Raw genomic sequence first — 26,540 nt, 5'->3', positions numbered from 1 at the left:
GTCAGGCTTCCAGAAGTATATAACTGGCTTACACCTATAGCAAGAGCATTATTCAGCTTTAGTCAAAGCTATACAGTTTGTTGTTATCTACAGATACAGCTTACCTGCATAGGTAGTTTTTTTGGTAAAGGTAATGCATTCACAGCACTAGGGTAAAAAAAGTCCCAGTACAGTTTACTCCGACCCCTCCCTCCAAACATTTACCTGCTGTCCTTGTCAAATCCCCCAGCTCCAGGATACATCAGTGTCACTCCCCAAACTCCCTGGATAATCAACAGACACCAAAGGCAGCAGAATGATAGGCTCCTGCTGCCATCAGTCAAACTTCTGGGATGAGGGTGCAGGGATGCTTACCAGTGCTGTGTGTGTCTATGGACATACACAGCTCAGCTTAGTGAGGGAAATAAGATTCTCTGGTCTGATGAGACCAAGATAGAACTTTTTGGCCTTAATTCTAATGCCCCATACACACGGTCAGACATTGATCGGACATTCCGACAACAAAATCCTAGGATTTTTTCTGACGGATGTTGGCTCAAACTTGTCTTGCATACACACGGTCACACAAATTTGTCGGAAAATCCGATCATTCTGAACGCGGTGGCGTAAAACACGTACGTGGGGACTATAAACGGGGCAGTAGCCAATAGCTTTCTTCTCTTTATTTATTCCGAGCATGCGTGGCACTTTGTGCGTCGGATTTGTGTATACACAATCGGAAATTCCGATGTCGGAAAATTTTATAGCCTGCTCTCAAACTTTGTGTGTCGGAAAATCCGATGGAAAATGTGTGATGTGTGATGGTGCCTACACACGGTCGGAATTTCCGACAACAAGGTCCTATCACACATTTTCCATCGGAAAATCTGACCGTGCGTACGGGGCATAAGCGGTATGTGTGGAGAAAACCAGGCACTGCTCATCGCCTGTCCAATACAGTCCCAACAGTGAAGCATGGTGGTGGCAGCATCATGCTGTGGGGGTGTTTTTCATCTGCAGGGACAGGATGACTGGTTACAATCGAGGGAAAGATGAATGTGGCCAAGTACAGAGATATCCTGGACGAAAACCTTTTCCAGAGTGCTCAGGACCTCAGACTGGGCCGAAGGTTTACCTTCCAACAAGACAATGACCCTAAGCACACAGCTAAAATAACGAAGGAGTGGCTTCACAACAACTCCGTGACTGTTCTTGAATGGCCCAGCCAGAGCCCTGACTTAAACCCAAATGAACATCTCTGGAGAGACCTAAAAATGGCTGTCCACCAATGTTTACCATCCAACCTGACAGAACTGGAGAGAATTTGCAAGGAGGAATGGTAGAGGATCCCCAAATCCAGAAGTGAAAAATTTGTTGCATCTTTCCCAAAAAGACTCATGGCTGTATTAGATCAAAAGGGTGCTTCTACTAAATACTGAGCAAAGGGTCTGAATACTTAGGACCATGTAATATTTCAGTTTTTCTTTTTTAATAAATCTGCAAAAATGTCAACAATTCTGTGTTTTTCTGCCAATATGGGGTGCTGTGTGTACATTAATGAGGAAAAAATTTACTTAAATGATTTTAGCAAATGGCTGCAATATAACAAAGAGTAAAAAATGTAAGGGGGTCTGAATACTTTCCGTCCCCACTGTACATCATTGGGCATAGTTCTCAAGGTGTATGTTAAGAGGACTGCAAAGGCTTACAGAATGTTCACACTCGAAAGGGGCATACAGGTTCCACAAGGACAATACCAATTTGGCTCAAGCCTATATCTTCAAAAGGGGTTGAGTGAGTCTAAACAGTTTCACTGTCTGGGGCATCCTGCAAAGGCGTTTAGCCAGAAATCATCTGCAGGGAAGCAACTTGGACATCAAAGGCAACCATGCTTGTGGCAGGAAAACTGGAAAATTTGTATACTTTTCTATTGGTAAGGTGCCTGAGTGGGGCTTATGCCGCATACACACGACCGGACTTTCCGTCAGAATAGACTCTGACGGTCTTTCCGACGGAGTTACAACGGAGTTCTGCTGAAACAGACTTGCCTACACACGATTACACCAAAGTCCGTTCGTTTAGAATGCGATGACGTACGACAGGACTAGAAAAAGGAAGTTCAATAGCCAGTAGCCAATAGCTGCCCTTGCATTGTTTTTGGTCCATCAGAATAGCATACAGACGAGCGGTTTTCCCGATAGGAACTGATTCCGTCAGAAAGATTTGATACATGTTCTAATTCTAGGTCCGTCAGAATTTTAGAAAGAAAAAGTCCGATGGAGCCCACACACGATCGGAATGTCTGATGGAATGATTCCGTCTGACCTTTTCTGCCGGAAAGTCCGGTCGTGTGTACACGGCATTACACTTATAGGGTGGTTGGTCCTATTGAGTAAGAGGAGATGGATCTTGGCTAACTAGGGAGCAGGAAGTGAGGAGAAATTGCCTTTAGCAAATCAACCCCAGTAAAACTGCAGCTAAACTACCTGTTTTACTGCCCCCTGGCCACCAGTGAGAAAGAGCCATAAGAGGGGAATCTCATGTAAGGGGGAACTCTGATGTAAGGAGGGACTCTGCAGGGCTTACGTTTTTTGTTATTTCTTTGCTTTGTTTTACTTTAGTTTTTTTTTTCTGTTTATCTTTTTTTGACCTGTGAATATTTGTGGCCCTCTTACTGAAAAGTCTGGATACTCCTGCTCTAAACTAATTCTATTTATGTTTTATAAAGATGTGAACTTGGACATTTGTCTTTTTACAACCTAGTTAACTATGTAATTATATCACGTAATAATCATGTAATTATATCTTCTTATGATTTAGGTGGTGAGTGGATGGGACTACGCTATACACTATTTGGTTAGAAAGACAAACTGCTCAAAACGTGATTTTAAAACCAAAGATTCAAATGAGTGCAAACTTGACAAAGAAGGGGTATGTCTCTTTAAAAATCATGATAAAGAATAAATATACATAAAAAGTAAGTTATGTTCCGTGATTTGACATATAGCCTAAAAATCTCACAGCTCTCTATTTACCCTCTTCTATGTAGAGTCCAAATTATAGCACATAGTGTAAAGGCTAAATTCAATTAGGTACCAGACTCTTCTATAACTAGTTGGAAACATTTTATTTTTTGTCTATGTTGAAGTTTATTATGTGTAAATTACTGTGGATATCACATGGAAATATAACTGCTTACTGATCAACAGGGAATGAGCTTTATAAATACATTTAGGAGCATGGCACCAAACATCCAGCTTAAAGTCCAATGACTCACAAGCAAATAGGCATTATCTGTAAGAGTGTGATAATATGTTTTTAGATCAGATTAGGGGCTAGAACTAATGGGGCGTACACACGGTCGGACTTTTCAGCTACAAAAGTCCGACAGACTTTCGACGGACTTTCGACGGACTTGCGGCGGACTTTCTAATGAACAGACTTGCCTACACACGATCACACAAAAGTCCGTCGAATTCTTACGTGATGACGTACACCGGACTAAAATAAGGAAGTTGATAGCCAGTAGCCAACAGCTGCCCTAGCGTGGGTTTTTGTCCGTCAGACTAGCATACAGACGAGCGGATTTTTCGACCGGACTCGAGTCCGTCGGAAAGATTTGAAGCATGTTTCAAATCTAAAGTCCGTCGGATTTGAGGCTGAAAAAGTCAGTTGAAAGTCCGGAGAAGCCCACACACGATCGGATTACCAGCCAGCTTTAGTCCGTCAGCGTCCGTTGGACTTTTGTAGACGAAAAGTCCGACCGTGTGTACGCGGCATTAGAGTGGTTGAAAACCCTTACATATACCAAATGCTGGCCTCAGGGGATACACAGAGATAAAACAAATCCTCCTATATAAGTTGTATCTGTCGATCTGCAGTCTTCTCTACATCTGTTCAAAGTGCTGAAATATAAAGCTTTTTTGAGATGTCAGAAAAAAGGGGCGGAGAGCTGAAGTTACACTCTGCAGAGCTCAGTAAGGAGAGCTCTGATTTCTAATTGGAGGGAAGAGACACACACCCCTCCACACAGCACACAGGAGCCAAAGCTGAGGCTGTCAATCTGCTTGTCATCCCTCCTCTGTCACTTTTTTCCTCTTGGTGTCAGGAAAACTTGTCAGAAGTGGCTCATGCTGATAGCAGAGGCATGAAGCAGCAGACAGAAATTACACTTACTGCTCTTAAATGAGACAAGTACATACTATAGAAGGATCTGCTTTATTCATATTTCATATCTGAGGTTTACAACCACTTTAAGTTCAACCAATGAAAACTACTGCAGCTTTGACACGAGTATACTGTATTGTTTGCTATTATAGAAAACAAAAAAAAATCTTTATGACTATAACAATGTATCTGGTCACATTAGTACATTTAGATAATATTCCACATGACTGCATATTAATGTGGGTAAAGGACTGCAGAATGAATATACCACAGGTACAACCTATAGGAAGCATGAGTTATGGAAAAAAATGTTGTACATATACCACATTTTCCAAATGTTCCTTAAAAAAAAAAATGTGTATGCAATTATATTAAACACTCTTAGTTGACAGCAAACTTACTGTCCAGTCAGCACTTGTGGTTGGGGGGGCCCCCTTAAGCTGCACAAGCAATGACCGAGGGTGCACACATGCCGCTACAGGAATAATACCCCCCTGTCAATGTTAAACATTGCCTCCTCAGTGTCTGGCAAATGCCTCTGAAAAGAAATCTGAGCATGGATTGCTTTTCAGAGGAGCAGCAGTCCTGGCCACTACTGTAAAAGGGGCATTAAGCTGAAATTCTTTGCAAAATAAAACAATTTTTTGATTGCTAAAAAACACAGTCAGCGCAAAATAAAAAAAAAATACACATTTTTTTTCTTCCAGGAAACAGGTGAATGTGAACTCCACGTATCTATAACACCTGATGGCCTAGTAAATGATATCCTCTTGATGTGCACATCACAAGCTGGTAAGAAACCAAACTACAAAATAATATGCCATTTACCATTTCAGATGTGCAAGAACAGAAAAGTAATGTCTCCTTTTTTTCTTTCCAATGCTGCACTGCAGCTTCTTGCCAGCAGATGGAGGTGTACAGCTATCTCTATGGCCTAATGACAAAGGATCCAAAAAATGTCTTCATTACCAATGTGTTTTGCTGACAATTTGCAGCATATCACCAAATATTTACAGTACACCGGTTTATAAAGTGCTAACGGTGCAAGCTAAAAAAAACAAAAAAACTCTTGCTTAAAAATCCAATATAAAATAACTGCAAATGTAGGGTGTCAGCAGTCTAATCAGTTATTTTCAGAGATTTTAATCAAGTCAGACTATTGACCTTGCCCCTATATTTACTGGGATCAGTGCCACTCAATTACTGTAATTTTTTTCTTTTTTTTATATTAACTACAAAAAAAAGATAGTCCCCCCTCTCAGAGATAGCAGTCCAATGTGCCAGGCACATGAGCTTGGTAAGGGCTCATTAAAGTGGGCACCTACCATGCCCTAATTCCTGGCTGCTTTGAGGGATGGGCAGAAAATGGGGCAGCTATAACAAATCACCAGTCTTTTTCTCACAGTCGCTGAGCTTTTACACACAATTGGTGTCCTACGAGAACTGGTACGTTGTTACTCCTTTCTTTTCCAACTGGTAGAGTTTCTTGAACCCCTTTACCAATTTACTTTGGTGCATTATGTTTAATTGAAAGCAAAACACACTGTTTTTAATAAATAATAGGGACAACTAGTTCCTATTAAAACAATAAAATAAAAAGGATGTATTGCCATGCCATATCTAGTGTTACTATTTTTGAAATTCCCCATCTAAGGTGAATTTTGAGAAGGCAATTGGCCCTTACCACTTTCATCAGGTGCTGAATGAATGTTACCTGAACAGCACCCTAGAAGTACCAGACCGTGAACAGAGACAGACTGTTATTATAGTCCATTCTATATTCCCTGAATAGTTAATTTCTTCGTTTATTAAGCAGGATTTATTGTGGTTGCATAGGTCCTATTGAATGGATGAAGTCATTAACAACGGCAGTTGGGAAGTAGACCATGGAAATCTACCTTGATTCCATTGTCCAGTACTAAAACGGATTTGAATTATTTAGTTGCACTTTAGCAGCTGTTCTGTACATATATTGAAATGTACATGGATTTTTTTTTAAGAATAATATGACCTAGCTTGGCACATCAAAGCAAAAATACCCCCCTCCCCCCTTCAATATTTATTTCACTTTTACATTTATTTCAAAAGTTTAAAAGGAGAGGGGGAGCAATTTAATTTCTAGGAAAATAAACTTTTAGGCCTGATATGCATACGCTGCATCTCAGTATCTTTTAAGAGGGGAGAAACACTTTTTAAAGATGATCTTGTATTGTTATTAACACAGTAAAAGGAACTTTAATTGTGTGGATTTTTTTTTAAAGGGTTGATAAGGGTTGATATTGAAAAAGGGACACCTCAACTTCCCTCATTTTTTAGGTTTTCCTTCAACTTTTTTTTTTTTTTTCAAAGAAGTTTATTAAAGAAAGATAAGAGAACAAAAAGTCAAACCAGTCATAGAATCTGATTTCAGATAATACAATGTTACAGTCATTATAAGCAGCAATCACTTTGCACCATTGTATAACATAAAATATTCTCTATGCACACCCACTACGCAACTCAGCAGGGCCGTCTAAGCTTCACACTAACAGGCAGGGCAGGACTTAGGGTGGTGGGGGCCCCTGAGCTTGAGTCACTTTTGAACCCTACCTTCTATACATTACTTTAAACCATTAGTTTTCTTTTAAGCGTGCCATTCTGATACCGTTTGTCCGCCATTACATCACTGTCTAATGCAGACAGGTTTTCTCAACGGCAGTAAACGAGGCACTACGTAACTGCCAATAACCAATCAGCAAACCTCAAGATAAGAGTTTAAGGAATTTTAAGGAAAAAACTATTTAAGGAAAAAAACTTACATTTAAATGCTCATCAATGCAGCCTTGCACAGCATCCATCTGCATGCATGTCCAGTTTCATTTGCAGTCTTGCCCAGTGACATTGCAGCCTTATCAGTGTCATTTGCAGCCTTGCAGCCTTGTCAGTGTCATTTGCAGCCTTGCAGCCTTGTCAGTGTCATTTGCAGCCTTGCAGCCTTGTCAGTGTCATTTGCAGCCTTGCAGCCTCCATCTGCAGCCTTGTCCAGGCTGCAGTTAAACTGCAGTGACTTGTCAGTGTCACTGCAGTTTAAATATGGCGCCGCCGAGATACACAGTGCCGGTCCTGTGTATCTCGGCTCCTGTCGGCTTTTTTCGGCTCCACTCACAGTCCCGCCCAGTCCCGCCCTATGATGGACATAGCACAGGTCCAATGGCGGGACTGGGCGTGACTGTGATCGGAGCCAAGTGCTGCTGCCGGAGCTAGCTGAGTGTACTCGGCTAGCTCCGATCACAGTCATGCCCAGTCCCTGTGTTATGTCCATCATAGGGCAGGACTAGGCTTGACTGTGAGCGGAACTAGCCGAGTATAGCCGAGTACACTCGGCTGGGGCACGCGGGGCCCCCTATTGGGCGGGGCCCATGGGCTTGAGCCCAGTCAAACCCAGTGGTAAGTCCTGCACTGCTAACAGGTACCACTGAAATCCAAATTTCTATAAGAAAGTTATTAGAGTAATATTCTGTCCAATACCAGATCTACTGGAGAGAGTCCAGGGGTATCTAACCAGGGTGATCACAGGTTAGTACATTTGCCAGGGCGTCCTCTGTGTTGAAAATATATTTCTCCAACCGTAGAGTGTCCCGCAGTTGAGCAATCTATTCTTTCACCATGGGAGGGTCTTCCTTCAACTTTTTTGATTTAAAAACATTTTTTAGAGAGTTCCCTTAAATGTTTATGTAATTAAAAATTATATCATTACATTACATTACATTACATTACATTACATAAACTGCATCATGTTTATATTGATTTTCTGGTAGCTATGCTGATTTGCGAGGAAGCTTCTGTGGACAGCATCACAGAATACATGCATTTAATACTCAGGGCTCATGTACACAAGTTTTTTTTTTTTTTTTTGCATCTTGCCTTACTTCCCAATTAATAGGAATGTAAAGCAACTCGAAGCAGCTTCAAATTGCAGAAAATAACTCAGAAAAAGCTGGACAAAACTATTTACACAAATCAAAGCACATCTGAAGGAAATCAAAGCGACTCAGAAGTACTTGAAAGCTTGACTTGAGTCTGATGCTTGTGTATGTGAACCTTTATGCTGCCTAATGATTTGACATCCTTCTAATCCAAGTATCCTGCTGGCAAAGCACCTTTTAGTCATGTTTAAGAGGATAAGGGCCTCTTCCCTACAACCCTGGATCTGTGGTTGTGGGAGTCTGCAGGTGGGGGGGGGCTTATCGGAATATGGAAGCAGCCCTTAACAATAAGGGGTCCCCAAATACTGCCCCCCCCGGTGAATGAATAAGAGGTACATGGTAAATCATTCACACGAAAAAAGGAAAAAGTCCTACAATGTAAATCCATTGTCATCCAGTGATGCAAATTCATGTCAATGATAATAGACAACGCCCAATGATTGCCAAAATGTGACTATTGTCACATTAACCCCTCGCTTTTGTTTGCATGGCTCATGGTTTCCCAGCCAGTAAGTGAATGGGGACGATTGAGGTCACCAGTTATTAAGCACACGGTAATCATTGATGGCAAGGAAGCTGGGCTGTAAATGTGTTGTATGTTTCTCACATCACAATAAGCATATTCTGAAGAGAGCTACAGTATATGTGTGACTTGCACATCTACTGTTGTGGTTGCTTTGGTGCATGATTTCCCTTTAGGGCCTTTGTTTATGGCATTTTGGGCTTTTGACAATGAGCAAATTTGGCTGGCTTTTCAGATGAGTTTGAGACTCTTCTGAGATCATTCAGAAATTAATGACAAGTGCAACTGACCTGCAGTTACCGTCCTTCTGATCTGCAGTTGACTTCCTTTTAACCTACATCCTGGATGTTTAGCACACTTGTTGCAATACAGAGATAGAACAATGTTCAAGTTGATTCCCATGCAGAAAAGCCCGGAGCTGAATGAATAAAATGAAGTAAGCAAAGGGCTGGCATGACAGTAGTTAACAGGAGGTAGTGGATAGTATGGGCTCTAGGATTGGCTAGCGCGGAGTGGGGAGGGGGGCAGAGTTAATATAGGAAGCCGGCCCCTCCTCCCTGGCACCAGAGCGTGAGTAGCACAGGATGGCAGCATCTGGACAGCGGCATCAGTCTTGTTGTTTTCCATATTTAAAATGTAATAAAAACAATGTTCTGCCATTCAAAGTAAGGCCGCATTCACATCTGAGCATTCTGGGAACGTGGGGAGAAATGTGAGTTTCTGCCTACGTTTTTGGAAACATGTGCATAATATGCATTGTGCTTGTGGTGCCATTCTTTTTTAATGCAACCCCAAACGTGGGTTGCGGTCCTGCATTTTGTCACAAAAAAAGCGCAAAATCGCGATAAGCAAAAGCATTTGGCTTAGTCCCGAAAAAAAAAAAAAAGGTACAAGAGTTATTTTGGGGCACTTGTTGCACTTAGGGAAACCCATTCAAGTGCATAGTCTGCCCTGTGCTCTTGTGCAACAAACGTGCCAAAAAAAAGCGAAGCATAGCATCGTTTAGGTGTGATTACAGCCTAAAAGTAACATTTGCTCTTATTTAGATTTAATTTGTTATCACGCAAGATTTTAGATAGGCGCTTAATGTACTGACCCTTTCATGACTACTTTTTATGTAAACTACTATGTTCCCAGGAGTTTGCCTTAGCTGTCCTTTAAAGGTGGACCCTGATGATCCTGAACTCCTGACTTTATTAAGACAAGTTATAGATGAGTACAATTCCAACATTAATGTTACAAAGCTGCACAAGCTATTCAGAGTGACGACGGCAACAAAATACGTAAGTTCATATATGCATTGATGATAATATTTTAAAAGTATGCATTTATAAAATGATCTCTAAATATAAAATGATTGTCATCTACAAACACGTGCTTATGAGTGTGCCTGAGGAGAATTCATTTATTAAGCCCTGGTTCACATTGGAGTGATTTGGTATGCGATTTGACATGTCAAATCGCATGCCAAATCGGCGGCAATTCACAGCAATGGTACCGTCCAAATCAGTGTGTCGCCGCATTTGCAGCACCGCACGGATTCCCAAAAGTAGTTTCTGTACTACTTTTGGCGACTTTGGGGTGCGATTTCCATTGACATCAGTGCAGCAACCCGCACAGATGTCTCTGACATCGCCCCCGAATTCGGGACTGACATGCGGGAATGAAATCATGTGAGTTCAGCTAAATTCACATAATTTCATTCCTGCTGTTAGTGTGAACCTACACTAAAGAGAACAATTGGAAGTGAGGCACATTCACTCTAATTGGGGCCACAGTGGAATATCTGGTGCAGCTCTGCATAGAAACCAATCAGCTTCCAAGTTTTAGGCCCCATTCACACCTATGCGAATTAGATGCGCCTTACGCCGCATCCAATTCACAGGACATTTTAAAATACATTCATTTGAATGCATCTGGTTCACATATGCGCGTTGCATTCGCACTGCGCATTGCCCAAAAAACGTCTGCGTTTTCTGGGCATTGCAGTTCGAATTACAAGCACATTATCTTCTATGGTAACACATCTGATTCGCAGATGCATTCCGTTCTGAACACAAATTCTCTCCTTCTCCTCACTACTCCTCCCCCCTCTCCCCCCTCTACCTGCTCACTGATCCACAGCTACAACGGAGAGGAACCGCTGAACAGCTGTTTTTTCTCTTCGCAGAGGAAACGGAGCTGGAATTCACACCGCACATGTGTGAACCCAGCCTTAGGCCTTATGCACACTGCTGTTTTTGGCTTCAGACGTTTTTTTCTGTAGTCAATAAACTCCCCAGCATGTTATCCTGTGTGTTCATACACACATAGGCTGTTATCAGCAGTTTTTGACAGGAGCGTTTTCTGGCTGGAAAAAAAACCCAGAACTAGTGGGTTTTGAGAGGAGTTTTTCAGCTGTAAAAACGCTCTAACTCTGAAAAAAGCTGAATACAGCTTAAAAACGCCAAAAAAAACAATGAAAAATGCCGCTGTTCGCCACTTATCAGCGTTTTTGAGCCATAAGATTTTATGGCAGTATAGTTTTGCTAAAAAAAAACGCTACAGCTAAAAAATGCCAAAAAATGCTGAAAGACACTACTACAAAAATGCTGAAAAACTCACTCTACAGCTACAGCTTTCTATAACTAACGTTACTGGCTTTTTTATAATGTCCAGTGTGCATGAGGCCTTATTGTCAAAGCAATTAAACAAGCTGAAGTTAAAAGCTGAATGGCTACCCTGCACAGCTGCACCAGATTCTGAGTGCTCCAGTTTTAGTAAATCTCACCTAGAGTGCATGATCCGGCAAAGACTCTCCACAATGATTGTCCAGTTTTCAATAATAGTGCAGAAAAGAGGAAAGCATTGCTTGGCATTGCTACTGTGGAAAGGAGCAGAGGTACTTAAAGTGCTGACACTAAGACCTCTTTCAAACCGAGGCGTTTTCAAACGCTTTTGGGCTAAAAATAGCACCTGTAAAGCGCCTGAAAAACACATCCCCTGCAGTCCCAGTTTGAAAGCCAGAGTGCTTTCACACTGGGGTGCTGCGCTGGCAGGACGTTAGAAATTATCCTGTAAGCAGCATCTTTGGGGTGGTGAAGGAACGTTGTATCCACCGCTCCTGCCCATTGAAATGAATGGGCACCGCTGCTGAAGCGCCTGCAAAGCGCTTCAGCAGCTGTGCTACACGGGCGCATTTGACCCTTTATTTGGCCGCTAGCGGGGGTTAAAAGCGCCCCGCTATCGGCCGAATAGCGCCGCCAAAATGACGGTAAAGCGCCTCTAAAACTAGCGGCGTTTTACCGTCAATGCCCAGTGTAAAAGGGGTCTAACAGGTGTTCTTCATTTATGTGTGATTGTTCATTTATTTAGTATTGTGTGTATTTCATCTTTACCTAATTTTCTGCAATTGATATCTCAGTTGTACAATATGCCCGTTCAAAACAGCAAGCACTTACACATGATCATTTTCAACAAAAATCCAAAAAACTAATTTAGTATAGTGGGTGCAGCCATGCAAATATTTCCTTTATGACTTTCTCTACTGTGTTAAAAAGACTAAATTCATCAAAAATCTTCCTATAAGATTAATAATTACATAGTTAGTCAGGTTGAAAAAAAATACACAAGTCCATCTAGTTCAACCAATAAAAAAAAATGTATACATTTACCTGTTTAAGTATATTATTTGTATATTATTTTTTGCATATTATTTGTATATTATTGGTCAGCAAACACCTCCTTGTGCCTATTTTGTGCATCTTGGATGTTAGGTCAGCAGTCCCAGCAGACTCAGGACTGTCACTCGAATATGGCATCCCCCGTTGCTCCTAACCTGGCTGGAGGGGCACAGGATCTGGGATAGCAGAAGCAATTAGACTCTCCCAAAAAGAGAGGGGGCTATAAGCAAGGGGTCTGGGGATCAACTGATCCTGAAGTCAAATTTGCTAGCAAGCTCAGAAACACATTGCAAGTCAATAAAAAAAAGTTTATAGAAAGAAAAAAGTGCTGCAAGCAAGTGTTTCAAATACTTGATTTTTCTGTTCTTTTACCTGTAAGTTTTTAAGTTGGTGACAGGGTCCCTTTAAAAGAATGATAACCCTGTTTGTGTTTTGGTCCACCGCATCTTAATACAAACTTGTACTGAAATAATATGAAGAATGTCAATGCTGAGCTTTCCTTTTGAAAATTATAGTTACCTATTGGCAATTACTTCTTAGCATGCCTCACTTCATCCTAAGTACCCCCTTAACAAATGCATGTTATCCATTTTGCATTTATGACCAGAAAGGATGTTGCCTGAGGTCACCATTTATGTAGCCCCTCCCCCTTTCCATGGTTGGTTATTTTGATGCTGGTAACCCTCTATTGCCCTAGCAACCAATGTGCTGTGCACCATTAGTCCCACACAGTGCCATGTGGTTGATTTACTAAAACTGGAGACTACAAAATCTGAAGCAGCTCAGCACAGAAACCAATCAGCTTCCAGTTTTTTTGTCAAAGTTTAATTGAACAAGCTGAAGTTAAAAGCTGATTGGCTATCATGCACAGCTGCACCAGATTTTGCAATCTCCAGTTTTAGTAAATCAACCCCACTGTGTACCATTGGTACTGCACAGCATCATTGGTTACTAGGAAACTGGCAGGCATCATTCATTGCAAGGATGCAGGCAGCAGCCGTAGGCCATCTGCACCATAACCATCACTGACAGTGTGTGGCTTGGGGGATGAACATACACAGGGCATACCTGGACATAATATGGATGTGCTGCACCCCACTGTGCCTCCATAAATGTGGCCTTAATGGGCAGCACGAAACTGGGTATGAATTATTGTTTGCTAAAACTCTTAAACTATTGTAATGATTTTGGTTGAAAAATACTCTAAAGTAAAAGTAAGTCTGTACAGTATGCGCCATATGGTACATACTCATACCTGAAGAGTTTCTGTAAACCACTTTCATTAGCTGTTGTAGTTCCATGGTTTAGATATACCCCATCCTCTATGGGACAATGCTCAGGACTGGTGATAGCTTTTTTTTTTTTTTTTTTACAAATGTACTATATTGGCTACAAGTACCTCACTGTAATAAATACTTTCTTACACTTGCATCTTTAAATCGCAGGGATTTGATAAACAGATATATGAAGTCTTGTTTATGATGATGCCGACCAATTGCTCCAAACCTGAATACACCATGCTGGGAGATGAATGTAACAATGTAGAAAATGCTGTAAGTTCTTGTACAAATGCTTGGGTATATTAGTATTTAGCAAGAAAAAGAATTCTAATAAGTCTAACAGCACACAGCTGTGCTTTCAGATCCAGGACAGAAAATAGGCATTTCAATACCAATTTGCCTTAGGAAAGATTGCCCTGAGCAAGATAAAAAAAAAAACATCACAAGCGCATTTTTGAGAGGAGCTTTCTGGCAGAAAGAAATGTTTGATGCGCATTTGGCGCTTTCAAGTATAAATTGATTATAGCGAAAAATGAGCAGAGGGGAATGTTTTGGAAAAAAAACACTTGGAAACACAAATGCACATAAACGCGTGTGCAATACAAGTCAATATGAGCATTTTTTATGCTGCTTTTTCTGCCAGAGGTTCTGGCAGTTTTTTTCAGGCGTCTTGTGTGCATGGATCCTAACTGTGTTTAACCACTTCAACCCCGGAAGAATTTGCCCCCTTCCTGCCCAGGCCATTTTTTGCGATACGGCACTGAGTCGCTTTAACTGACAATTGCACAGTTGTGCGACGTTGTACCAAAACAAAAATTATGTTCTTTTTTCCCACAAATAGAGCTTTCTTTTGGTGATATTTGATCACCTCTGCGGTTTTTATTTTTTGAACTATCAACACAAAAAGACCGACAATTTTGAAAAAAAAACACAATATTTTGTACTTTTTGCCAGAATAAATATCCAAAAAAAATGTCTTCAATATTGTAGGCCAATTTGTATTCGTCTACATATTTTTGGTAAATATATATATATATATATATATATATATATATATATATATATATATATATATATATATATATCTATATATATCTATATCGCAATAAACGTATATTGATTGGTTTGCGCAAAAGTTTCTACATAATAAGGGTTATATTTATGGCATTTTTATTATTATTATTTTTTTTTATTAGTAATGGCAGCGATCTGCGATTTTTAGCAGGACTGCAACATTGCAGCGGACAGATCGGACACTTGACACTTTTTTTGGGACCACTGACATTTATACAGCGATCAGAGCTATAAATAGCCACTGATTACTGTATAAATGTCACTGGCAGGGAAGGGGTTAACACTAGGGGGAGATCAAGGGGTTAAATGTGTTCCCTCAGTGTGTGTTATAAATGTGGGGGGATGGGACTGACTGGGGGAGGAGACCGATCGTTGTTCCTACTTACTAGAATCACACGATCTGTCTCTACTCCCCTGACAGAGCCAGGATTTGTGTGCTAACACACACAGATCCCCATTCTGGCTCTGTCAAGAGCGATCGCGGGTGCCCAGCGGACATTGCAGCCGCCGGGCACGCGCATCGGCTCCTAACTGACGCAGTCGGCGCACCCCCTATACCCCTTGAAGTGGCCGCCGTACAGCTACGGAGATTCACGCAGGGGAGCCATACTGCAGCCGTCAGACTGCCGTTGACGGCAGGCGGTCAGCAAGTGGTTAAAGTGTTAACATGGAACTTTTGCAAGAGCAAATACAAATCAAAATAAAAAGGTTGTGTTTACATTGTGTGCGGACACGGCTGGCAGCAGAGGTCCGGTGCGTCCCTTTTCTCCGTTTCTGGGACGAATCAGGCCCGACTTTTGCCTGAATTCAGACCTGAAACGGAGCCAAAGACACACAGGGCCCTTGTGCAATGCGCTCCGTGGCCACTGCGGAGATGTGTGAACTGGCTCCATTGAGAGCCGGTCACATTCTCCTGTCATGCGAAATGGATGCGCAACAGTGTGAACCTAGCCTAAAGGTTGCACATCCTGGATCGATTCCGAACGTTAAGAACGCGGTGGCGTACAACACGTACAACGAGCCGAGAAAAATGAAGTTCAATAGCCAGTGCGGCTCTTCTGCTTGATTCCTAGCGAGCGTGGAACATTGTGCGTCGGAAATCTGTACACACAATCGGAATATACGACAACGGATTTTGTTGTCGGAAAATTTAAGCACCAGCTCTCAAATTTTGTGTGACGGAAATTCTGATGGAAAATGTCCGATGAAGCCTACACATGGTCGGAATTTGCAACAACAAGCTCCCATAGAACATTTTCCGTCTGAAAATCCTATCGCGTGTACGGGGCATAAGGCCTCATGCACATTGGACATTATAAAAATACCAGTAGCATTGCTTCATTAACCACTTCAGCCCCGGAAGGATTTACCCCCTTCCTGACCAGAGCACTTTTTACAATTTGGCACTGCGTCGCTTTAACTGCTAATTGCGCGTTCATGCAATGCTGTACCCAAACGAAATTTGCGTCCTTTTCTTCCCACAAATACAGCTTTCTTTTGATGGTATTTGAGCACCTCTGCCGTTTTTATTTTTTGCGCTATAAACGGAAAAAGATGGAATATTTTGAAAAAAAATGATATTTTCTAATTTTTGCTATTAAAAAAATCCAATAAACTCAATTTTAGTCATACATTTAGGCCAAAATGTATTCGGCCACATGTCTTTGGTAAAAAAAATGTCAATAAGCGTATATTTATTGGTTTGCGCAAAAGTTATAGCGTCTACAAGCCAGGGTACATTTTCTGGAATTTACACAGCTTTTAGTTTATGACTGCCTATGTCATTTCTTGAGGTGCTAAAATGGCAAGGCATTACAAACCCCCCCCCCCCCCAAATGACCCCATTTTGGAAAGTAGACACCCCAAGGAAATTGATGAGAGGCATGTTGAGCCCATTGAATATTATTTTTTTTTTGTCCCAAGTGATTAAATAATGACAAAAAAAAAAAATTACAAAAAGTTGTCACTAAATGATATATTGCTCACACAGGCCATGGGCATATGTGGAATTGCACCCCAAAATACATTCAGCTGCTTCTTCTGAGTACGGGGATACCACATGTGTGGGACTTTTTGGAAGCCTAGCCACGTACGGGGCCCCGAAAACCAAGCACCGCCTTCAGGATTTCTAAGGGCGTAAATTTTTGATTTCACTCCTCACTACCTATCACAGTTTTGAAGGCCATATAATGCCCAGATGGCACAAACCCCCCCAAATGACCCCATTTTGGAAAGTAGACACCCCAAGCTATTTGCTGAGAGGCATGTTGAGTCCATGGAATATTTTATATTTTGACACAAGTTGCGGGAAAGTGACAAATTTTTTTTTTTTTTTTGCACAAAGTTGTCACTAAATGATATATTGCTCACACAGGCCATGGGCATATGTGGAATTGCACCCCAAAATACATTTAGCTGCTTCTCCTGAGTATGGGCATACCACATGTGTGGGACTTTTTGGGAGCCTAGCCGCGTACGGGGCCCCGAAAACCAATTATCGCCTTCAGGATTTCTAAGGGTGTAAATTTTTGATTTCACTCTTCACTGCCTATCACAGTTTCGGAGGCCATGGAATGCCCAGGTGGCATAACCCCCCCCAAATGACCCAATTTTGGAAAGTAGACACCCCAAGCTATTTGCTGAGAGGCATGGTGAATATTTTGCAGCTCTCATTTGTTTTTGAAAATGAAGAAAGACAAGAAAAAACATTTTTTTTTTTCTTTTTTCAATTTTCAAAACTTTGTGACAAAAAGTGAGTTCTGCAAAATACTCACTATACCTCTCAGCAAATAGCTTGGGGTGTCTACTTTCCAAAATAGGGTAATTTAGGGGGGTTTTGTGCCACCTGGGCATTCCATGGTCTCCGAAACTGTGATAGGCAGTGAAGAGTGAAATCAAAAATTTACACCCTTAGAAAGCCTGAAGGCGGTGCTTGGTTTTCGCGGTCCTGTACGCGCCTAGGCTCCCAAAAAGTCTCACACATGTGGTATCCCCATACTCAGGAGAAGCAACAGAATGTATTTTGGGGTGTAATTTCACATATTCCCATGGCATGTTTGAGCAATATGTCATTTAGTGACAACTTTGTGCAAAAAAAAAAAAAGTGTCTCTTTCCCGCAACTTATGTCACAATATAAAATATTCCATGGACTCGACATGCCTCTCAGCAAATAGCTTGGGGTGTCTACTTTCCAAAATGGGGTCATTTGGGGGGGGGGGGTTTGAACTGTCACACATCACCCACTCTTCTAACCACCACAAAGCCCTTTCTGACACTTTTTGTTTACATGAAAGTACTTTTTTTTTAAAGAAAATTACTTTGAACCCCCAAACATTATATATTTTTTTAAAGCAAATGCCCTACAGATTAAAATGGTGGGTGTTTCATTTTTTTTTTCACACAGTATTTGCGCAGCGATTTTTCAAACACATTTTTTGGGGAAAAAACACACTTTTTTAAATTTTAATGCACTAAAACACACTATATTGCCCAAATGTTTGATGAAATAAAAAAGATGATCTTAGGCCGAGTACATGAATACCAAACATGACATGCCTTAAAATTGCGCACAAACGTGCAGTGGCAACAAAATAAATACATTTTTAAAAGCCTTTAAAAGCCTTTACAGGTTACCACTTTAGATTTAGAGAGGAGGTCTACTGCTAAAATTACTGCCCTCGATCTGACCTTCGCGGTGATACCTCACATGCATGGTGCAATTGCTGTTTACATTTGACGCCAGACCGACGCTTGCGTTCGCCTTAGCGAGACAGCAGGGGGGGACAGGGGTGCTTTTTTTTTCTTTTTTTTTTTTCTTTATTATTTTTTTTGCTTTTTTATCTTATTTTTAAACTGTTCCTTTCATTTTTTTTTTTTAATCATTTTTATTGTTTTCTCAGGGAATGTACATATCCCCTATGATAGCAATAGGTAGTGACAGGTACCCTTTTTTGAAAAAATTGGGGTTTATTAGACCCTAGATCTCTCCTCTGCCCTCAAAGCATCTGACCACACCAAGATTGGTGTGATAAAATGCTTTCCCAATTTCCCAATGGCGCTGTTTACATCCGGCGAAATCTAAGTCACGAAATGCTCGTAGCTTCCGGTTTCTTAGGCCATAGAGATGTTTGGAGCCATTCTGGTCTCTGATCAGCTATATGGTCAGCTGGCTGAATCACCAGCTGCATTTTTGTTGGGACAGGAGAGCCAGAGAAAAACATGGAAGACGGTGGGGGGGGCATTCCCTCCCACTGCTTGTAAAAGCAGTCTAGAGGCTAATTAGCCACTAGGATTGCTTTTACATGAAAGCCGACCGCTGGCTGAAAAGAATGATACCAAGATGATACCTAAACCTGCAGGCATCATTCTTGTATAGCCACTCAAAGTCGTGAATGGCGTACCTGAAGACAAAAAAATGCTTAGCAATAAAACACAGTAAACGGTAAAGTATAAAAAATTGCATACCTGAAAAGCAAACATGATAAAACATAATAACAATAAAACATTGCAGAATAGAATACAGTAAAAAAGAGCAGAACAATAGAGCGAGAATAGAGAGAGAGAGAACAATAAAACGACAACAATTTTTTTTTATTTTATATATATATTTTTTTTTTTACACTTTTTTTTGTAACTAACTTTTATAACTGTAACCGGTTCCAGGTTCGGGTCTCTCAAAATGCAATGGCATCTTGGGAGACCCTGTGAAAGTGTGCCTGGTCTGTGCAATGCTGTACCCTACCCTAATACTCAACTAGTGTATGGTAGCGTTCAAAACATTCACCAATGCAAAGACCAGGATTGTCAGGACAGGAGGGACAATAATAGCGGGTGTCACGCCTATATCCGCGCTTGCTGCAGACACAACATCTTTTTTTGGGGGGGTTCATTGGGTAGGGGTACTCGGGAGGACATAAAGAAAATGCCTCTCATGCAGCCGACTGCATTTGGTTGGGGATGTGAATAGGGGAAGTACAGGCGCTGCAGAAGTGGTGGGTTCCCAATTAGGATTGGCGAATGCAGCAAGAAGGGCATTATGGGCACGACGGGCCTGTGTTTGTCTTCTTCTTGGTGGCAGCGGGACACTACTTGTGCTTGCCACCTCACCAGCTTGAACTGCACTTATGGGACTCGCCATGTCACCAAGTGTTACTGCAGTGCTGGTTTGACTACGACCGGGGTGTACTAGGCCGCTGGTGCTTGGCAGTTCACCAAAACGCTACCAAAAAACTGTTAGCGATCGCAGGGATCGGGCCTGACTCTGCGAACGCTGCAGTTATGTGTTTAGTGTTTTGTAGGTGACAGTGATCGATCAGTACTGCACTTGGGTGGGCTGGGCTGGGCCGGGCGGAGGGGCAAAACGCAGGTGCTAGCAGGTATCTGGGCTGATCCCGCTAACACTGCGTTTTGGGGAACCCTAAACTGCTGGGGACGCTAGTATAGATCTGATCGGATCAGATATTGATCCGTTCAGATACTATACCACTAAGGGAGGTGTACGGTGTGTGCGTGGGTGTTAGCGCTACTGGCGCTAACCTGACGCTGCCATGGGCTGGTGCTTGCCAGTTCACCAAAATGCTACCAAAAAAACTGTTAGCGATCGCAGGGATCAGGCCTGACTCTGCGAACGCTGCAGTTATACGTTTAGTGTTTTGTAAGTGACAGTGATCGATCGATTGATACTGCACTTGGGTGAGCTGGGCTGGGCCGGGCGGAGGGGCAAAACGCAGGTGCTAGCAGGTATCTGGGCTGATCCCGCTAACACTGCGTTTTTGGGAACCCTAAACTGCTGGGGACGCTAGTATAGATCTGATCGGATCAGATATTGATCCGTTCAGATACTATACCACTAAGGGAGGCGTATGCTGCGTGCGTGGGTGTTAGTGGTACTGGCGCTAATCTGACGCTGTCTGGGGCGACCCATATCACCGCCGGGCGATCAGGGGGCTAAACCTTTTTCAGTAATAAACGGCGGGTGCCCTGACACTATAAAAAATAAACGAACTAACCAGCGTCACCCGTAACGGTTATATGGTGATCAGTGGTGAAAGGGTTAACTAGGGGGCAATCAAGGGGTTAAAACCTTTATTAGGTAGTATATGGGGGTCCCTGATGCTATAAAACGCTGACGGCGAACCTAAATATTTACCTCCTTAACTAGCGTCACCAGCGACACTAATACAGCGATCAGAAAAATGATCGCTTAGCGACACTGGCGACGGGGGGTGATCAAGGGGTTAAAACTTTATTAGTGGGGTTAGGGGGGTACCCTAGACCTAAAGGGGGCTAATACTAACTTCCCTAACACACTAACTGTCACAAACTGACACCAATGCAGTAATCAGAAAAAAAAAAAAAAACTGCTTGGTGTCAGTGTGACGGGGGGGGGGGATTGGGGGGTAAAGGGGGGTGTATTGTGTGCCTGGCATGTTCTACTGTATGTGTAGTGTTGTGCACCCACATTGCAGTCTTCTCTCCTCGGCGCCGGAACGGAAAATACTGAGCCGAGGAGAGATGACATAATTTCCTCTGCCTCTGTGTACTATACAGAGGCAGGGAAATTATCTGATTGGCTGGGAGCGATCACGAGGGGGGGCCACGAATGGATGGCCTCCCCCTCACCTCCGATCACCGGGGAACAAATGCCAACCGCCTCGGGCACCGGGGGGGGTCCGATCGGACCCCCCGCCCGCAGGAGGCAGATCAAAGTACAGGTACGTGATTCTGCCTGCCCGTGCCATTCTGCCGACGTACATCGTCGTGAGGCGGTCGGCAAGTGGTTAAAAACGTAAGTTTTTCCAGTTTTTTTGCCATGTTTTTCAGCGTTTTTTAATGTTTTTAGCAAGAAAACACAAGCTATGGGATCAAAAACGCCAAAAAATATAGTTTAGCTGCATCTTACCTCGTTTTACCGCGTTTACTGGTGTTAGAGCTTTTCTACAGCTCCAAAGCTCCTCTCAAACCCCACTTGTTTTGGCTTTCCAGCCAGAAAACGCCCCTGCCAAAAAAAAGAAAATTATTTCATACTTACCGTAATTTTCTTTTCCTGGTGCCGTCCATGGCAGCATACCTGTGACAAGCTCCGCCTTGGCTGCTCCCTCAGGACCAGTGAATGTTATAAAAGAAAAGGATTAGTGAATTTCCAGCATTCTACGTTATATAGCATACCAAGGGTGGGATTGTATGCTGCTATGGATAGGCACCAGGAAAACGGAAAATTTATATCAAATACTTACCGTAATTTTCCTTTCCTGATAGGCTCCATGGCAGCATACGTGTGGGTAGGCTCCGCCTCCATAACTACCCAATAGGACCCCCTCTCCCATAAATCTTTGCTCTAGGCTGCTATCCATGTTCCGTAACTAGCCTACTCCAGACATTTTGGGAGGGACTCCTGCTGCCATGGAGCCTATCAGGAAAGGAAAATTATGGTAAGTATTTGATATAAATTTTCCGTTTTCCTGACAGGCTCCATGGCAGCATACGTGTGGAAAATAACTCGCCCAAAAATACACACGGGCGGGCAAAAATGTTTGAGCAAAGAAACCAAATTTATTTTACATTGTCAACCGACAATACTTGTAAACCAAAATTAATAGATGACAGAGCCGCAGGCTCAACACAATAATGAGAAACAAATGTGTTAATAGAAGACCAGGAAGCCGCTCTACAAATGATTTCCGGCGCGACATGCCGGGAAGCTGCCCACGAGGTCGAGATACTCCTGGTCGAATGAGCTGTCACTGCCTCTGGAGGAGCCAAGCCCTTTGCCTTGTTTGCCCTCTGAATGGTCTGCACAATCCAAGAAGAAATTGATCTGACCGAAGCTCGCATTCCTTTGTTTTTACCATGGAGAAGAACGAAAAGGAATTCCGTTTGTCTGAATGGAGCCGTGACCTCCAGATATTGCTTTAGAGTGTGGCCTACATCAAGTGGATGAACATCCTGATCGTCCGTTGTTCTGAAAGTAGGAAGTACAATCTCTTGATTTTCATGAAAGACTGAGGTCACTTTAGGGTTTGACCCAAGCATGGGAATCAACACTACCCTATCTGGAAAGAAGGTTAGGAAAGGCTCTTCTGAACCTAAATTTCTCTCATGGAAAGAGGTTTGTCAGGATCTGATCCGAGATTGGAGAGAAAATCCAAGACAATAGGAAGGTCCCATTTGGGGAACCTGGGTCTTCTTTGAGGTTTAAGCCTGGTAGCTCCTTTAAAGAATTGACGGACTAATGTGTGATTAGCCCAAGATACTCCTGTGAAGGCCGAGATGGCTGAAACTTGCACTCTTAGTGAGCTGACTGCTAAAGATAGGTCCAGCCCTGATTGGAGAAAACTTAGAATGTCCTGTACTGCTGGAGAACTACATGGATTTGACCGGGAAGACATATGGTCAGAGAATTTAGACCATATCCGTTCGTATACTCTGTTCGTACTTCCCCTCCGGGCACTAAGAAGAGTTGGAATAGCTTCTTCCGGACAGCCTAGAGATTCAAGCCTTTCCCTCTCAAGAACCACACCCTGAGGTGTAGGCAAGATGGGCATGGGTGTAACGTCGAGCCTTGCAACAGTAGATCCGGCCTGAGAGGAAGGGGAACTGGGTCTTGATAACTCAGGAGCGATAACAGAGGAAACCACGGCCTGTTGGGCCAGAAAGGAATCACTGCAATGATCTCCACCTTCTCTGTTCTGAGCCTCCGGAGGAATTGCAGAATCACTGGTACCGGAGGGAAGGCATAAGCCTTCTGAAACTTCCAATGATCTGAGAGAGCATCTATCCCGTAAGCCTGAGGGTCTCTGAACCTCGAATAATATCTGGGCATTTTGTGATTGCATGGAGAAGCAAATAGATCGACCTCTGGAAGTACTCCCAGGGTCAGAAGCCACTCGAACACCTCTCTGTGGAGAGACCACTCGTTGTTGTCCATTTGCATTCTCGAGAGGAAGTCCGCCTGTACATTCTGGATCCCTGAAATGTAAACTCCCGAGATGTTGGACAAATACTTCTGAGCCCAGCTCATTATTGGCTCCACTTCCTGTAGCAGAGACCAGCTGCGAGTTCCACCTTGCTTCTTTATGTAAGCCACCGCGGTTGTATTGTCCGACCTTAGCATCACAGATGAACCTTCTATTAGATGGCGAAATGACAGGAGTGCCTGAAAGGCGGCCCTCAGCTCCAGAATGTTGGAGACAATCCCTCGAGCAGGGAAACCCCATTGGCCTTGCGCCACTTCTGAAAGGCAGTGAGCACCCCAACCTCGATTGCTGGCATCCGAAGTTAACGTGACCCATGAGATGGGCATGATTGAATGGTGATTGCGCAGATTCTTCCCTTGAAGCCACCAAAGGAGAGACGTCCTCATGGATGACGTAAGGTGTATGCGCTGGACTTGGCTGGAAGAATCCCATTGTTGAAGGAACCCTTTTTGGAAGGGTCGTGTATGCCATTGGGCCCACTTCACCATAGGAATGGTAGCTGTCATCGTGCCAATTACTTTCAGGTATTGGAGAGCTGAGAGGTGAGACGACTCAAGGGCTGCGTGTATTCTGTCTCGAATCACTCCAATCTTCTCCTCTGGAAGGGAGATGGTGCCTTCCAATGTGTTGAAGTGAGCCCCTAGAAACACCAGAGATTGTGTTGGCTCTAAATGGCTCTTCTCTAGATTCAGAAGCCACCCGAATTCCTGCAGGGTGGAGATGACTATGCTCCTGTGCTCTAACAGTTGATCTTCGTTCTGAGCTAGGAGAAGTAGGTCGTCTAAATAGTGGTGGAGACGAACCCCCTTGATACGAAGTAGAGCCACAACCGACAACAAGACCTTTGAGAAGACCCGAGGTGACGTTGTTAGGCCAAAGGGTAGACATGTGAACTGCAGATGCTGATTGCCTACCGCAAAACGGAGGAATTGTTGGAACTCTGTTGCCACTGGCACGTGAAAGTATGCATCTTTCAGATCGATTGAAATCATCCAATCTCCCAGAAGTATTGATTGTTGGATCGTAATTAAAGACTCCATTTTGAACTTTTCTTTTCGGATAAAGGAATTGAGATGTGTTAAATCTATTACCGGCCTCCATGTACCGTTTTTCTTCTGTATCATGAACAGAGGAGAATACATGCCTGCGCCTTGATCCAATAAACAGTTCACGTAGGTTAATAGGACCTGCTTTTTCTCTTCTGAACCTGGAAGAGATGTGGGAACAAATCTGAGTCTTGGGGTATTGTTGAAGACCCACTTGTGACCGGAGGAGACCGTCTTGATGGTCCAGTAATCTCGGATTGAGGCCGCCCAGATATGCCCGAAGTGGCGAAGACGAGCCCCCACCTGGCATGCCTGAGCGGGCCCAATCTCAAAAGGACTTTGTGGCGTCCTGGTTGCCAGAGGAACCCCCTTTTGCGGGTTTCTTGAAAGAAGACTGCCTGGATTTCCAGGATCTTGAGAACTCCCGACCAGGTCTGTAGCTGCGCGCATCCCTAGCGCGATCAGAGTTTTGTCTTCTAGGAAAACTGCGTTTCTGATTTTGTAGGCGTCTGTCTTGAGGGAGGAAACCAGACTTTCCACCTGTGGCCCGGGTTATGGCACTATCGAGCTTATTGCCGAACAATGAAGAACCTTCAAACGGAATTCGGCACCAAGCTTGCTTGGAAGCTGGATCCGCCAACCATGGACGGAGCCATAGGGCACGACGAGCTGAGACAGCTGCCAACATAACCCGGGACATCAGGCGGATGACATCAATAGATGCCTCCCCAAGAAAGGCTGATGCCAGCCTGATCTCTCGGATAGGAGAATCCTTAGCTGTTTCAGTAGAGATACCTCTTAAGAACTCATCCACATTATCAGACCAAGATTCCAACGCTTTGGAGACTGCAGCTATCACAAGTACTGGCTTACATGCCATTCCTGATGTCAGGTAGATCCTCTTTAACTCCGAATCAATTCCCCTTTCCAAAGGATCTTTAAAAGATACAGTGTCCTCCAAGGGAAGCGTTACATATCTTGCTAGTCTCATTAAAGCTGCATCCACTAATGGGGCTGATTCAAGGTGCTTTACTTCCTCTTCCTTAAAAGGATATAGTTTCAAGACCTTTGACTGCATGGAACTTTTCTTGTCCATTTTGCTCCACTCCTCAGAAATGACCTCACCCAGCTCAGAGAGAAAAGGAAAATACTGTCGCTCCTTATTGAGCTGCTTGAAAAACTTCCTCTGTTTTGGGGGGGAAGTAACTGGATCTTCCCACTTCAGGGCCTCTTTAACTGCCTTCACCAAAGAAGGAACTAAAGCGTACTCAAACCCCACGCCAGGATCTTCCGGATCCGATTCGCTGTCTGAAACAGGAGCAGAAGGGTGACTTAGCTGGGAAGATTCCCATGTCTCATGCACAGAACCTTCGCCCACTGGAGGGCATAATGGGTCTGGTGGGGAATCACGGGGCTGCTGGGCCTCTCTTTCCTGTAGAGATTCTTTCACAACCCGCCTCACCATAGATTCCAAACGCTGGTCTACAGATTCACAGGATCAGCTGACTGACAACAGACCTCCACCCCCAGACAATAGAGATTGTCTTACCTTGAACCGCCAAGATAGTAGCCCCGGGAAGTCGCCGTATCCCCCACGATCATTCCCAGGGCTCTGAAAGCGTTCCACAGCTTTAAAAAGTGGCGCCCGTGACGTCATCGCCGACGTCAGACGCGAGACGCTCGCGCGCATGCGCGAACCAAGCCTGCATGCGCAGAACGTACGCCGGTACCCGGAAGTCACAGAGAGAGCGGCTGCTGGAACGCAGAGAGCGTCAGAGCCAATCTAGGACACCAGGAAGCAGGAAAAAAACACATAGAGGTATGATACACATAAACACTGCTGCCATATGTGAATGAAATGTAAAAAC

The 26,540-nt window shown here is 43.3% G+C and overlaps 1 protein-coding gene across 1 annotated transcript in view; it reads left to right on the top strand.

Moving 5' to 3' along the window:
• KNG1 (kininogen 1) overlaps positions 1-26,540 on the top strand; it is a 108,143-nt gene that overhangs the window by 65,638 nt on the left and 15,965 nt on the right. The window contains exons 5-8 of the mRNA XM_073626310.1: positions 2,800-2,910; positions 4,854-4,938; positions 9,772-9,917; positions 13,742-13,849. Of these exons, the coding sequence (XP_073482411.1) occupies positions 2,800-2,910; positions 4,854-4,938; positions 9,772-9,917; positions 13,742-13,849 (450 nt within the window). The remainder of the gene's footprint in view (positions 1-2,799; positions 2,911-4,853; positions 4,939-9,771; positions 9,918-13,741; positions 13,850-26,540) is intronic.

This window comes from Aquarana catesbeiana, linkage group LG04 (genome assembly GCF_042186555.1).
Source record: "Aquarana catesbeiana isolate 2022-GZ linkage group LG04, ASM4218655v1, whole genome shotgun sequence".
Lineage (NCBI taxonomy): Eukaryota > Metazoa > Chordata > Amphibia > Anura > Ranidae > Aquarana > Aquarana catesbeiana.
This window is presented reverse-complemented; position numbering and strand designations above follow the sequence as displayed.